This window comes from Dermacentor andersoni, chromosome 8, assembly GCF_023375885.2.
Source record: "Dermacentor andersoni chromosome 8, qqDerAnde1_hic_scaffold, whole genome shotgun sequence".
In the NCBI taxonomy this organism is placed as follows: domain Eukaryota; kingdom Metazoa; phylum Arthropoda; class Arachnida; order Ixodida; family Ixodidae; genus Dermacentor; species Dermacentor andersoni.
In genome coordinates, this window is record NC_092821.1 from 124,803,094 (window position 1) to 124,816,664 (window position 13,571).

Here is a 13,571-nt window from a genome sequence, read left to right on the forward strand (position 1 = left end):
ATCAAGACGTACATTACATGCACTAGCAGGGTTGGAGAAGAACGAAACTCGTATTCAGCCCTCACGTGTGGAGGACTCTGTACACTTGTTTTTGCTACAGGCACTGAGTCACAATGGCGACATTAACAGTAAAATTAGCAGTGCTCATTATATTGGCCATTGTTCGCACCGCTTCTTGCGATGGACAAGAACAGAATGGCGAAGATGGAAATCAAGGCTCAGCGGGAGGCGCCGAGGGTCTTTTGGACTGCTACGATTTCGTAGTAGGTAAGTCAATGTGCTTTGCGCCGAGAGAAAAAAAGAATGTTTACCTAGAGCAAGGGTTCCTAACTATGAGCCTTACTTTGAATGTCTACCTTCTTGGTCATAATTTAGAAGAACTTCTTGTCCGAAAATTTGGTCAGACGTGATCATAGACCTCATTATTGCTCTGGGTTCTTGGACTCTGGATGATTTTCTTCGTTATTATAGAGCTAAAATGAGCCCAATGCACGAGAAATTAGAGGTTGTGTTTATTACAACTGAAGTATTTCATTGCACAAAACAGAATAATGGGCCAGTTAGTTGATCTATATAGTACAGAATAAAAACATCTGTTGGTAGGAAAAAAACGCTGCACCCGTAAAACAGACAGCACTGATTTCTAGGAAATTTTGGCATTCACATATAGTACTAGGTGCATGTTAGTAAGCTGAATAAAGCTACTCTGGAAATAGAATGATCAATTTACACAAACACACACACACACATATTATATATATATATATATATATATATATATATATATATATATATATATATATATATTTATATATATATATAATGCCTTTGAGGTTGGTTGTTGAGAAACGTTGTCCGCGACACTGCAAGGCCCCATCAATTTTGTACCACGTGAGAGGCACATTCACGGGCACATTTTATGGCAAACTGTGGTTGTGGGAAGTTGTCCTAATATGTATGTTTTAATTCTTCGGAGGAGATTGTTAACGATTAATGAAGTGTGCAGATGTTCTCTCTCTATTTTTTAGCCGTACGGTAGTGCGTTGACATAAATTGTTTCGGGCACTGTTCACCTCATATTTGTGTTCTTTACCTGATGATCGGTGCGGAGAAATTCCGCATCAAGAGCTCTACACCAGCTATATCGTTGACATAGCGCAATATGATCTTGATTGTTATGTTGTAGGGGGATGCAAATACCTCAGTCGAAGAGAGTAGAATATACCACCGTTACTTTTTTTCGCCACCTCTCGCCAGATATAGTGCGCTGAGCGATTGAAACGCGATACTCGGAGCGCATGGCAGCCGGTGCGTTTAGAGCGCAGCTCTTAAGAGGAAGCTTTAGCTCAGGTGCTCCTATCTAAATGCCCGTAAAAGGAGAATTAGTTTTTCTGTGCAATCACTGTACAAAACATGGCGATATTTCTTGCATTTACAAGAAAAACCTAAAATCTAATGACTGTTGCTTTCGAATTTTCTATTTTAGGTTGTCAATTCATTAAAATTTGGCAAAAATCGCGAATTTTCAGGAAACGAAACTGTCAAGTTTACAACTCCGTAACTCAGCAATGAAAAATTATATCAATTCTGTGAATTGTATCTAATAGTGCATCTAAAGCGGACAAAATTGATTACTTACACATGAATCTCAAAAAATTTAGTAATGTGTAAATACAGCTTTTGTGAAACCATTTTGCACAACGTAACAAATTCATGTAATATATAAACTGACATAGAGAATTTGTTCTCTTTAAATTATCGAATGGATGCCGCTTACAGAACCACTATATCTATTCTTGACTGCGGGCTATTAATTTGTAAACTTCGTCCCTCTATTTTTTTCGAACTTTCAAATTTTTGAAAATTCTTTCGATAACATGAAGCTGCTAAATTGAAATTCTGCTTTCAAGAGTCACTAGAATTTAAATTTCCCTCTCAAATGCAGTAAATTTCATTAAAATTGGTCCAGGGGTTATCTCAGGAAAACGTTTTTGCGTTTTACATGTATTTGAATAGGCCCCGTCGGAGTTGAGCCCGAGCTAAAGCATCCTCTTGAGGAAGCTTTAGCTCGGGCCCAACTCTGACGCTAATTAGATAAGAAAAACCGCTCAACGTAGGCGATTTTATTCGTTTTGAACGCAAACAAAAGTGATATCCTATAAACGAGGAGAGCGTTTGATTTGGCTGTTCAGGCAAGGCTGCGGGTCACCGCCCGATGCTTGCGTCGGCGGTTATGTAAACTTGACGACAGGAGGTTGGGGCCCTATAACGTAAAACTATTCCAATATGTTTTTATTCCAATCTCCAGACGTCAAGCTTGCGTAACTGCCGACGCAAGCACCGGGAGGTCACCCGCAGGTTTGTCTGAAGAGGCCAATCAAACGCTCTCCTCGTTCATAGGAGGTCGCCTTTGTTTGCTTGAAAAACGAATAACATTGCCAATAATGAGCGGCTTGTCTTATCTAATTGGCTGACTAGAGGCGAGGAGCACGCTGTGGTGAAGAGGGATTCAATGGGGCCGAGCCGCTGCCCTAAAGTCGATAACCGGATGAAAAAGGTGGTGCCAGCGTCTGCGATTGGTCAGCTTTCCCTTACTTAGCTTGCGGTGGCTGGACGAAAATCACGGCGGCATGCAATGCACCGGAAGCTTAGGAATGCCGCTAAAACGGATCCTCAGCAAAGAAGAGTTGGCAGAATGAAGTAGCAAATGTGCCGAAAGTGCTCGAAAACGTTACACGGCCACGCAAGAAGCTTTATTATACGCAAATCAACCCATGCTCTCCGGCAGGTGCGAGTAGCCAGCGCCTGAGCGATCGGCGGCAGCCATCTTTTAGACCTTTCGGAACGGAGCAGCCTTCGGCTATTCAGAAGAAAATTCAGTTTTGTTCGGCATATTAATGCATCTTTAATGCGTACACGTCACTTTGACGCGGTGAGCTTTTGCGATGTTGTGACGTCGAGTGACAGGCAGGTGAAGTGGGTGCAGCCCGAAAACTTTTGACCAATAGCTGGGGGCGAATGGCGAAAAGGCGTCGAATCCGAAACAACTACCTTTCTTTTTTCATTCAACTAATGCAAATCAGTGTGTATACGTCATATCAGATGTGGAGGTATCGCGGTTTTCGTGACGTCGCGTGACAGGCAGGTGAAGTGGGGGTAGTCCAAAAAGTTTTTGGCCAATCGCGGAGGGATGATTACAGAATAGGAATAGAAAAGTTTGGAATGGTTTTACGTTATAGCGCCCTTGGATTGAAAACATATCGGAATTATTTTGCGTTATTGAGCTCCAGAAATACAAGCACAAAACGTTTAACGAAGCTCAAGTGGATAATAATCAGATTTAGTAAAATTTAAACGTTACTGATTTCTCATATCGTTTTTGGACCTTTCACATAACATCAATGTGTATTTCTCATGTTAAATAAGAACGACCAGTTTGAACATCTCATTCATTCGGTTGCTCTACAGAAGCCCTTAGAGCTTGACACTGCTGATTTAATCTTCACAACAAAATCGGCACTTTCACAAGAGGGCGGAGCATTGAAGCAGATATAAATAGTCAGCATTAGGCTGGAGACGTCTCAGAGCGCTGGCGTGGCTAGCGCCGCTAGCGAAATTGCAGGCGTCGTACTGCGATGGTGCGTGAGGCGAGACCGAAGGGAAAGCATCGGCGGCGGCAGTGCCAGAAGAAGGAATTATAGATATATTGAGCTTGACGTTCACTCATTGGCGTCACTCGGTTTCCCGGCACCCGGAGTGGCTGCTCGGCGTGTCACCCCCCGCCCTCTCCCCTCTTCTTTTTGTCTGGCCACTCCCTCCTATTTGTTAACGTACAACGTGTACAGTCAGTGTGAAATAATTTAAGAAGGCAACGCTCCTATTTTTGCTTGAAATTCGACACTTATTTTTATCTTCTATGCACTGCAAACAATTCAATTCGCTGCTCTCTTTGTCACATTGCTGCTGAATTTAGCATTTGCTGCAGTTTCCGGCACTGAATGCAGCAATGCTTAGCAGTGCTGCATGAAAACCTTGCTTCGTTTATTTCGGGAGGAGTGAAATAACTGGTTAACTCTGTTTCTACGCCTCTAAAGAAATTCAAGATTTACCGCGCTTATTGTATGAAACAAATAATTAAATATTTTTATTCATCGAACACAGACTCGCTATTAACGGTGAAAATTTTTCGTTACACATTACCATACAATAAATGGCCCCCCATTCATAACATCGGGAATAGGGTAGCCATTTTCCAAAGCTTTAGTAACGAACACAACATTCGAGCTTTCTGACCTTCAAGCCATCTGTGTTAACGAAAACGCAAAGTTGAGCATGTTTGTGCACTTTTTACCGAAAGAGTGAGCAAATAGAACTAGATGATATATTTGACTGTCGACCTCGCTTTATACGGAAACTGGGAGACGAACGAGTAATGAATTTGTAATCACCCCTTTTGGATGGTTTTGTTAATCATAAGCAGCCCCGAGAAGTGTTTTTACATCAATCACATAAAGAACATCAACTCTAAGCCACGCGTACGCATCGCTTCACACTTCCGCAGCAAAGCATCCAATCAGCGATTGGCACGTACCCTTGGCGGATCGTATATTTTCTATCGCAATAAAATGCTAAAGAGCACAAACTTCCTTTACGCAAACATATGGCACTTGTACATGCATGCAGATATTTCGATGCCAAATAGTGTTCCTCCTCCATGCACATTACAGTGGGCGCTGGTTCCGCGGGCAGCGTTGTGGCCAACCGACTGAGTGCCAACAGCTCAATCAAGGTTCTTCTCCTCGAGGCCGGCGACAACGAGACGCCTGATCTGCTTGTTCCTTTCTTCGCTCCCTTTGCAGCGAAGCCTAGCAACACCTGGATGTACACCACGATACCGCAAAACAATTCGTGCCTCTCTTTCCCAGGAAAAGTAAGTTCGAGAATTTTCACCGCGGTGCATTATGCCAGCATTAATGCCAGCTTACCTGCTAAAATCAAGCAAAGAGAAGCACGGAGCTAATAACCTGTGTTCTCTATTGACATGCATAGTGAATAATGAAAATTGAATTAAACGTAAAAGAAACGACAACTTGGCGTCCGCAGGAGTCGAAGTGAGAACCCCCGCACGACGCCTGTGATACACCACCATTTGAGCAACCCGTGCAACAACCATCGCTGAGGCTCAATTGGTGGAGAGTCTCTAGCGTCATGCGGGGGTTCGGGGTTTGGCTTCCACAGTCGCCACGCAGTTGTTTCTTCCTCTTATTCACTTAAAGCGAAGCTTTCGTAGCATCGCGCTGCCAGCATTCGCCTTTATAAAAGTTACCGTGTTTAAAGTATGTGCTTGCGTACGAAAGGATTCACCGTTGAAGGAAACACGTAATCGCATTGACTGCACGTCTAAAGAAGACCCACTGGTCTCGCCGGCGAGATCAACGTCAATGCATTGCGCAGCGGCGTAGAGAGCAAGCAGTGCCACTTGTCACCGCTCTTCTCTGTAAAGCATGATACTTTCCATTGTAATGGGGATTTGTTGGTGGATGCTAGGTGCCGTGTGTGAACGCAACTTGTGTAATTGATCTTTCACTGGAACTTGTAATCGATCTTCTGTGATCGAGTTTTCAATAAAACTACGAATATTTTCAAGCACGAACATACGTGTGCTCTTTTTTCTCCCGTAGTTTTGATGCAAGGGAAGAGGGTGTGGCGAGCGTGGCGGAATTCGGTGAATAGTTGGAACGAGCAAAGAAGTAACCGGAGCGCGAAATGTAGAATGCAAGAGGACTGTGTCGGTCTTGTGACACAGTGCTCATAGTACAGAGCTTTAGCTTGTGCGCAAACGCACGGGAGTTTACGTAATACTGGGTGAGAAAAACCGTTTGCCTGAGCGGCCGCGTTGGCTGCGTCATCTTGTGGCACAGTGTCTAACCATATATGACACATACCTAGTATTGCAGCGACCGACCGAATTTTACTTTGCTGCTGTTGCAAGAAGTCGGCCGCGACGTAAGAATTAATATGCAGTCTCTTTTCTTCAGTTTCCTTCGACGAGAACATATACGTAAAATATGTGTGTTCCCGTTTGTGGTTCTATCAAAAAAGATGGCATTGTAACACATGCAATTTTCTTGTTCAATGTATGCATCGTCCCTAGATTGACTTCGTTTGTACCTAAGTGAAATAATCATGTCTGTACAAGCTCGCGTACAGCTTTCCTTTGACCAAAGGGCACAAAGTGCACGTTACAAGTTCGAATGCGCATCTTTCTGCCCTGTGTCTGCTCTTTGACATGTAATTAATTTACCTCTAAAGAGATAAAAGTACCATGTTATGCTAAAAAGTAACGAAAATTAAATTGTGGTTCGATCGGACCCCAGCATACCATTAGACGGGCATGATAAAAAAGAAAAAAAATCAGACTGGCTTGCAGGGTGAAGCACAGAAGCAGTGACGAACTGTTTCAGAAAAGCATAAATAATAAAATGAACTAGCGCCATAACGTTAACCTGCTCACGAAAGCTTGATTTTCGACAAGTTTGGTCAGGAAGATTAAACGGAACTTCGGCTTAATCTTGCTGACCAAACTTCTCGGAAGCTTTACCTCGGACCAGCTCCAATTTCCCTTTGAATTAAGTGTGAAAGAGAAGTACTGTGATCAGACAACTGCTGAAACAATTCGATTGAAATTTGCTGTAGCCAAGAAAAAAAATCATGCATTATGCGCACTAGAGCAGGCAGAATATTCACTTAGGACCCGTGATCTTCCTGACCAAACTTGTCGAAAATCAAGTTTAACCAATGAAGCACTGAGTTGAGAAATCCCATAAAAATTTACATATGTCCCAGTTCTGTGAACTGCACTATTTAGAGCCTCTAAAGGGGACAAGAATGATATCTGAGCTTATAGCCTACGTGAAATTGGTATAATGTTTCTTCTCGGATTGATCATCAGCATAAAATAGGCGCTCTTCAACATAGAATGCCGATGTACCTTAACTCGTTCCTTCCAAAAAGATGCCGAGATTGGAATTATCTGCCTGCTTCTTTGGCCAAGATTACTAATCCTCATCGTTTTCTCACTGCGCTTAATAATGCAGTTTAACACATATCTCACACCAAATCCTTACAACCGTTTACTTTTGTAGTCTTTTCCGTGTGTTATTTCGTTTAATTTATTATCACCTTGAAGGCCCGAAGGCATTACACAAGGGGGGGGGGAGGGGGGGTGACGCAAACAGGTGTAAAAGTGGTTAATGCTTCTTTGTTACTTATTACTGTGTTTCCTGCTGCGCTATACTGTACTGAAGCGCCATTCTTTATATTGTTACCATCACTTTATTTTATCATATCTCCTTACTACGCATGTTATTTCTTGTACTATGTTAGATCCTCTCCTCTGTAGTGTTTGCTGTAAGTCCTATGAAAAAATAAAATAAATAAATGCTTGCGAAGGATTTGCGAAAATCTTCCTCATGATTTTCCAGCGCATTTCTCGGCGCTTTTTTATATTCCTAAGTGTTTTTCTTTTACTTGTCTCAACAGAGACAGCTTACAGAATTGCGATATCGTTCTTATTTCTGAGCGGGAGTTGTATGCTTGACGCTTCAGTTTGTTTAAATTTTGAAACACTAAGCTTTCTTTTTCTTGCAATACACTTCAAGGCCAACTAAAAATCTATTCCCCACAGTCACCAGTGTTGAACATTATTTTAGAATGGGACCAACCTAATAACATTTGGTGCAGTAAATGCTATGAAAGACTGCATGCACTTAAACAGGAGCACCTGAGGCAAAGATTCGCGGCGCCTCGAAACTCAGTGCCGTTAGTCGCAGAACATACGCACATATTCAGGTGAATGCGTCTAAAAACTATCGTGTCTTCCTTTTTTTCTTGCATTGATCCGTATGTTAGTGCTGTTTACAACTAGCGCGAACAGTGTCCATTACCTTGGCTGTGCTTTCGGCCTTGCTGAAGTATAGAATTCAGTATATTTTAAACTTCCTTCTTGAGGTGGGCGTAACCAGGTTTGTCAGGCTGGACATGAAGTCGTCAAGTTCCACGTGCCGAATTTCATTTATTTATTTGCTTCTTGACCACTGGAACAGGTGGCTGTGATGACCCTAGGCAAAGTTATGGGCGGCACCAGTTCGATCAACTCGATGAACTTCGTGCGCGGCAGCAGGCACGACTTTGACTCGTGGGAAAAAGAGTTCAATGCCACCGGCTGGAATTACACCAGTGTGTTGCCCAACTTCAAGGCCATCGAGAACTTCAATGTGAGCAGCGTGTCCGAAGAAGAGAGTAAGTCGATCCGTCTGTTAAGGCGGCTTGGACGATTCCAAACTAGGAAACATCGCCCTCTGTCCCTAATTAGTGTTTTTGACTTTGGTAATATGCGTGACCTTTTGGTTTCTTGAAGTCGCGACTTGCCTTTATAAGCGTATGACTGAAACAGATAAAAAAAGAAAACCATCTGCCTTTTAGTGTTGTTGCTGCGAATGCTGAATCAAGCTACGATGACACTTTCCAGGCAATACCTTTAAAGTTTTCTCTATTTCAGTGTACACATTTCCGAATGGTGTCAGCTTTCAATAACAATTTATAGTTTCTCTCATGGCAGTTTTGGAGAGATATGATAGCCACGAAGACAAGGAGACGATAAAAACAACCAGACGAGTGTCTGGTTTTCTACCCTACATGAGAGACAACAGCAGGTGGAAAGAGGAAAGGAGGGAGGGAGCGCGTTACACACACAGGAGGACGCACAGCAGGACTTCAAACGGCCGCTCAGGAACGTCCTGCCTCATTTAGAGGAGTATGGGTAAGAAGAATATAGAAAAGTTTACAGGCAATATATACGCAAGAGCTATGACTTTACGACTGCTGACAGGATGCTCGAATGCTTCTCGATCCGTAGCGGAAGCAGTGGTGGTCGCAAGGCGGTTTGGGTCTTGGGTAGTCTTCTGAGTGAATCAATCAGAACACATGGTTAGTCTTGTTAGTTGGGAAGGAAAATATTCAAAAAGCGTATGAAGCGGGCATTGAAGGGGCCATTCTTCAGCTGTGAGAAGTAATTGGTTTAGTCTTGTCATGATAGACCTTACCAAAAAAGAAAGCCTAGACGGCTAACGTACATGAGGTCGGTATACCATACTGCCCACCTTAAAGCGACTGACGACCAATTTTCATGGGGCCTATTTCTTTTTAATGCAATGGAAAGATTACAGATCAGAGTGTGTAATCTTGAAGTCGTAACGCGGAAAAACGCCATGGAACATTTTATAGCGAAGCTGTTAAGGGCTAGTTCCTCCAGGATCGTGCCCGTGTGTACAGACACAAAATACCGAATATGGTGCAATGCCGGGCCGACGCGCGGCGCAGGTGCAGTTCGCCATTAAGGGGCCAACATACACAGCTTCGCTGGTCATCCGTCTTCACAGAGTGGAAGGGCACTGTTTTTTTTTTACGAGAACTTTACCTATCTGAAGTGAGGACGTAGTCGTTCACTGGAAGGATGCTGAAAACGGGATAAGGGTGAATGTGATAAGGGCGATGGCGATTGTATGCCGGAATTAGTGAGAGGCAGACGACTAGTGCGCATGTAACTGTCAGAAAGTACTATTTTGTTTATCAAACCAACGTTCCTGCGATTCATCCTTTCCTAAGTGTAAAAGTATTTCTGCGATATAGCTGCGTGTTTTCGTAGTTTCCTGTCCAACTGCTTTCGTATTTAACCAGTCACAACGAAACCAATCGAATGGAAAACGAAACGACGCTTTTACACGTAATATGCAGTTCAGCGTGTTGCCGTTAGCCACGCGTGCGTTTTTCATTTCCGTAGCGTATAATAAAGCGCAAGTATCTAATAATACAGGAACTGCAATTTTAAGCAATAATTATGTTGTACTTAATAACAGCCGACTTACTTACAGTAATCTCATAGATGACATCCGAAGTACCAAGATTTCACCGACAGGCCTTGCCACTTACTAAGTTTTGAGACTCTTCGTCGATTTAGAAGTAGAATTTCTGCTTCAATCGCGAACAGCGTACTGAATACTATCACTATTAATAACGGTCATATTATTTCCATCAACGTCTCGCAACACATTCCGGCCATTTGTCAGTCCCTTTAAATTGTGCCTTAGTCGACCCAACTGCTAGTTTGCTAAAGGTGAGATTATACGTGATACGTGCAGCATGTAACATATTCATTCGTAGTGCCCTCTTCCAAGAATAGTGAGACTGCATCAGCATGGAGTGGTGAGGTTGGAAAAATTGGACGAACACATAAAGAATTCAACTTTTTTTAGGCGAGCTTGTGGCCAGAAGGCAAGCAACACTGAAGTTGCAGCGATAGCGGCAAGCGTAGCTCTCGGCCAGCCAATATTTATACAAGAAACAGAAAGTTATTGGTAACCCGGGTGCAGCAAGCGTCACCTCGAAAACACACTAAAATGATGATAACAGCGCGATAAAGCTATGATAACAGCGCGACTTCGTGAACAAACTGTGCTATAACTGGTGCTTCGAATCATGGCGGTGTTTTAACGCTGACTGAAAAATTGCGGCAGAACCCATCTCAAGATGACTGTCGAAGTTAATGAGATAAGCGTTCAAGCAATATATTGACTAAACGTATCGCTAGAGGCACCTTTATTTAAGATCGTGTAATGAAAAAAGTAGTACGGGAGTGTTAATTGCATCAATAGACACATGCACTACATCACTACAACACACCACAGCGTGTGCAACTTCGCATGCTTCAAAATAAATAAATAAATAAATAAATAAATAAATAAATAAATATGTAAATAAATAAATAAATAAATAAATATGTCGAAAAAATCTTCGCCAGACGCGGCCTCCCAACGGCAACCACTTTTGTCCAACTGGTGCGGTAGAATTCGGTAGAATTAGGGTTCAGCATGCCTGGTTCAGTTCAGTTCATAAGACTTCAGCATGAACTCCGGTGCAGTTGCATAGGCGTCCCCTTCAGTCGTTACTCTTTTATTCACTCTCAGTTAGAAAAGCGGGAGTTCTCACTTTTATCAGTCGGGCACACGCCTGTGTTGTGGGCTCGCAGCAAGTGTATTGAGGTTAAGGTGAAAGGCACCATTCATCCCTCCTTCACCGCGTTCATTCGTGGCGCAGCCAATAAAGAAAGAATCAGGCATTTGTGGCGTAGGGCGCTAAAGAGTCGTCAAGCAACTGTGTGACGCGGGTTAGATTTCGCCCGGTGCCGGATAAATTTTAAACAGAAGAAGAAGAAGAAACTTTAGTAAAAAATAGTCCGGCAGTTCTTGATGTGGTGGCCTCAGGTGACGGCTCGAAGTTCTTGGACTCGAGCGGCATCTTTGGCTTGCCGGACGGCCCAGAGCTGGTCTGCCAGCTCTGAACTTCTGATAGCCGCCTCCCAGCGGCGGCGACGCCTACGGAGAAGGTCCCCCGCGGCCCCCGCATCCGGGGCGGCGTCGGGAAGAATGGAGCTCGAGCCTTCTCCTACTCTGGCAACAGCCGCGATTCTGGACGCGTCGCCAACGGAGCTGCTTTGATTGCCGTTATTGCCGGCACACTCCCAGAGCATGTGTCGCAGCGTTGCTCTGTGTCCGCATGTTTTACACGCGTCTGTTGGGTACAAACTCGGATAGCAGTGGTGTAAGATAGCGGGGCTAGGGTAGGTGTGTGTCTGGAGCAAGCGTAATGTTACGGCCTCGTTCCTGTTCAATTTATCGTGCGGTGGCGGGAATGTGCGTCTTTCAAGTCTGTAGTGTTGGGTGAGGTCTCTGAACGTGGTTAGGCGATCGCCCCACGCCCAGTGTGTTTCTTGTTGCTGTGTTTCTATTGTAGTGTCCCGATCCGGCAGATCCGATGCCCCGCTCTCGGGGGCGGAGGCGGCCACATAATCAGCGGCGGCTCGGCGTGTGAGACCTCGAGCCGTGGCGTGGGCCGCCTCGTTTCCCGCGAGCGGAACATCGGTGTGTGCCGGGGTCCAGAGGAGGAAGACCGTAGAATTTTGGGGTTGCGAGGGCGAGTCGCCGTCGTCAGAAATTTGGAGTATGCGGGCCGCTTCCCGCGAGACACGACCACGCGCGAAGCCGCGGATTGCCGCCTGCGAGTCGCTGATCACGATTGCAGCGTTCGGCACCGCAACGAGTGCTAGGGCTATCGCGGCTTCCTCGGCCGCCTCCGTGTGTCCCGTGGTCACCGTGGCGCTCGCGAGGCACCTACCCGAGCGGTCTACAACCGCTATCGCGTGCGCGCTTCTCCCTCCTCCATATCGCGCCGCGTCTACGTACACCGCCTCGTTCCTGTTACCAAACTTCTTCTGAAGGTCTCTTGCTCGTTTGTTGCGCCTCCCGGCGTGGTGCGTCGGGTGCATGTTTTTGGGAAGCGGCGGGATGATCAGGCGGTCGCGAACAGAGGCGGGAACCGCCGTCTTTTCTCCATGCTGAGTGTGGTACGCGATGCTGAGCGACTCGAGGATGCATCGACCTGCCTTGGACCTTGATAATCGTTCGTATTGCGCAATGTCGTGCGCCTCGATTAACTCGTTGAGGGTGTTGTGAACTCCGAGCTCTAGAAACTTGTCGGTGCTCGCGTTGAGTGGAACGCCGACCGCCCTCTTGAAAGCCTTTCGGATCATGCATTCGACTTTGTTTTTTTCGGACCCGATCCACCTCAGGTAGGGGGCAACATACGTTATGCGGCTTATCGCGTACGCCTGCACGAGACGGATCGCGCACTCTTCACGCATACCATTGCGTCTATTCGTGATGCGACGCAAGAGTCGGATCGTGTCATCTACCGAACGACGAAGTATTCGCACCATCTCTCCGTTATGGCCGTTTGCCTGCAGGTGTAACCCTAGGATTCTAATTTTCTCTACGTGCGGTACGGGAGTACCATCTGCCAATGTAATGCGTATTTTGGAATATTCCCGTTCCTCTTCGCGCAGGGTTTTACGACCTCTCCTTGTGGGTTTGTAGAGTAAGAGTTCGGACTTGGTTGCCGAGCACTCGAGGCCCGTTCCACGGGCCTCGAGAGGTCCGGGAATACGGATAGACACACAACGACCCGCCGACCGGAAAGTTGGCGAAGTATCCTAAGAGTGTCAATCGCATCGAAAGAAAGTATAGCATTAGTAAGATTTTGATGAGGGCTAGTTGGTTCATATTTAGAACTCAGGTTAAACAGGGCGAATAAAACAAGGACACAAGGAAAGAAATACCACAAAAAAGCGCTGTAGTGTAAGCATATCTTAAACGCAGTCAGGATAATCTACGCACGGACGTTTCAGCGAGTGCGACGGAGAAACTCCATTAGCTCTGGTCTTTTGCTACTTTTGTTCACGAATATAGGTCGATGGCTCATTTTGGGTCACATTAAAAAAAGGAAGGTTGACTTATATTTGAATACCTACGACACAGTACTTGTAATTTTTATTCGGCTACGTCCAGAACCACTGATATAACTCAGCCGACTGAGATAAAAAAAATATTGTGGCGCGTTTTGGATATACCCCAAAAGAAGACCAGGCTACGTTATGCCTGAATTCAGAAAACAACCTA

General features: G+C 44.9%; 1 protein-coding gene across 1 annotated transcript; it reads left to right on the plus strand.

Annotated features, from left to right (window-relative positions):
• Positions 1–10,986, plus strand: LOC140212990 (glucose dehydrogenase [FAD, quinone]-like). The gene is made up of 4 exons (XM_072284123.1): positions 1–267; positions 4,728–4,930; positions 8,106–8,301; positions 10,979–10,986. Exons 1-4 carry the CDS (start codon positions 114–116, stop codon positions 10,984–10,986), a joined length of 561 nt encoding a protein of 186 aa, XP_072140224.1. The 5' UTR covers positions 1–113.
• Positions 10,987–13,571: the final 2,585 nt, after the last annotated feature.

Excerpts from the sequence above, each read along its gene's own strand:
- LOC140212990 (XM_072284123.1), top strand. The coding sequence starts at position 114 with ATGGCGACATTAACAGTAAAATTAGCAGTGCTCATTATATTGGCCATT. Across the intron at positions 268-4,727 it reads CTGCTACGATTTCGTAGTAG|TGGGCGCTGGTTCCGCGGGC; the intron begins GTAAGTCAATGT and ends TGCACATTACAG. Across the intron at positions 4,931-8,105 it reads GCCTCTCTTTCCCAGGAAAA|GTGGCTGTGATGACCCTAGG; the intron begins GTAAGTTCGAGA and ends CCACTGGAACAG.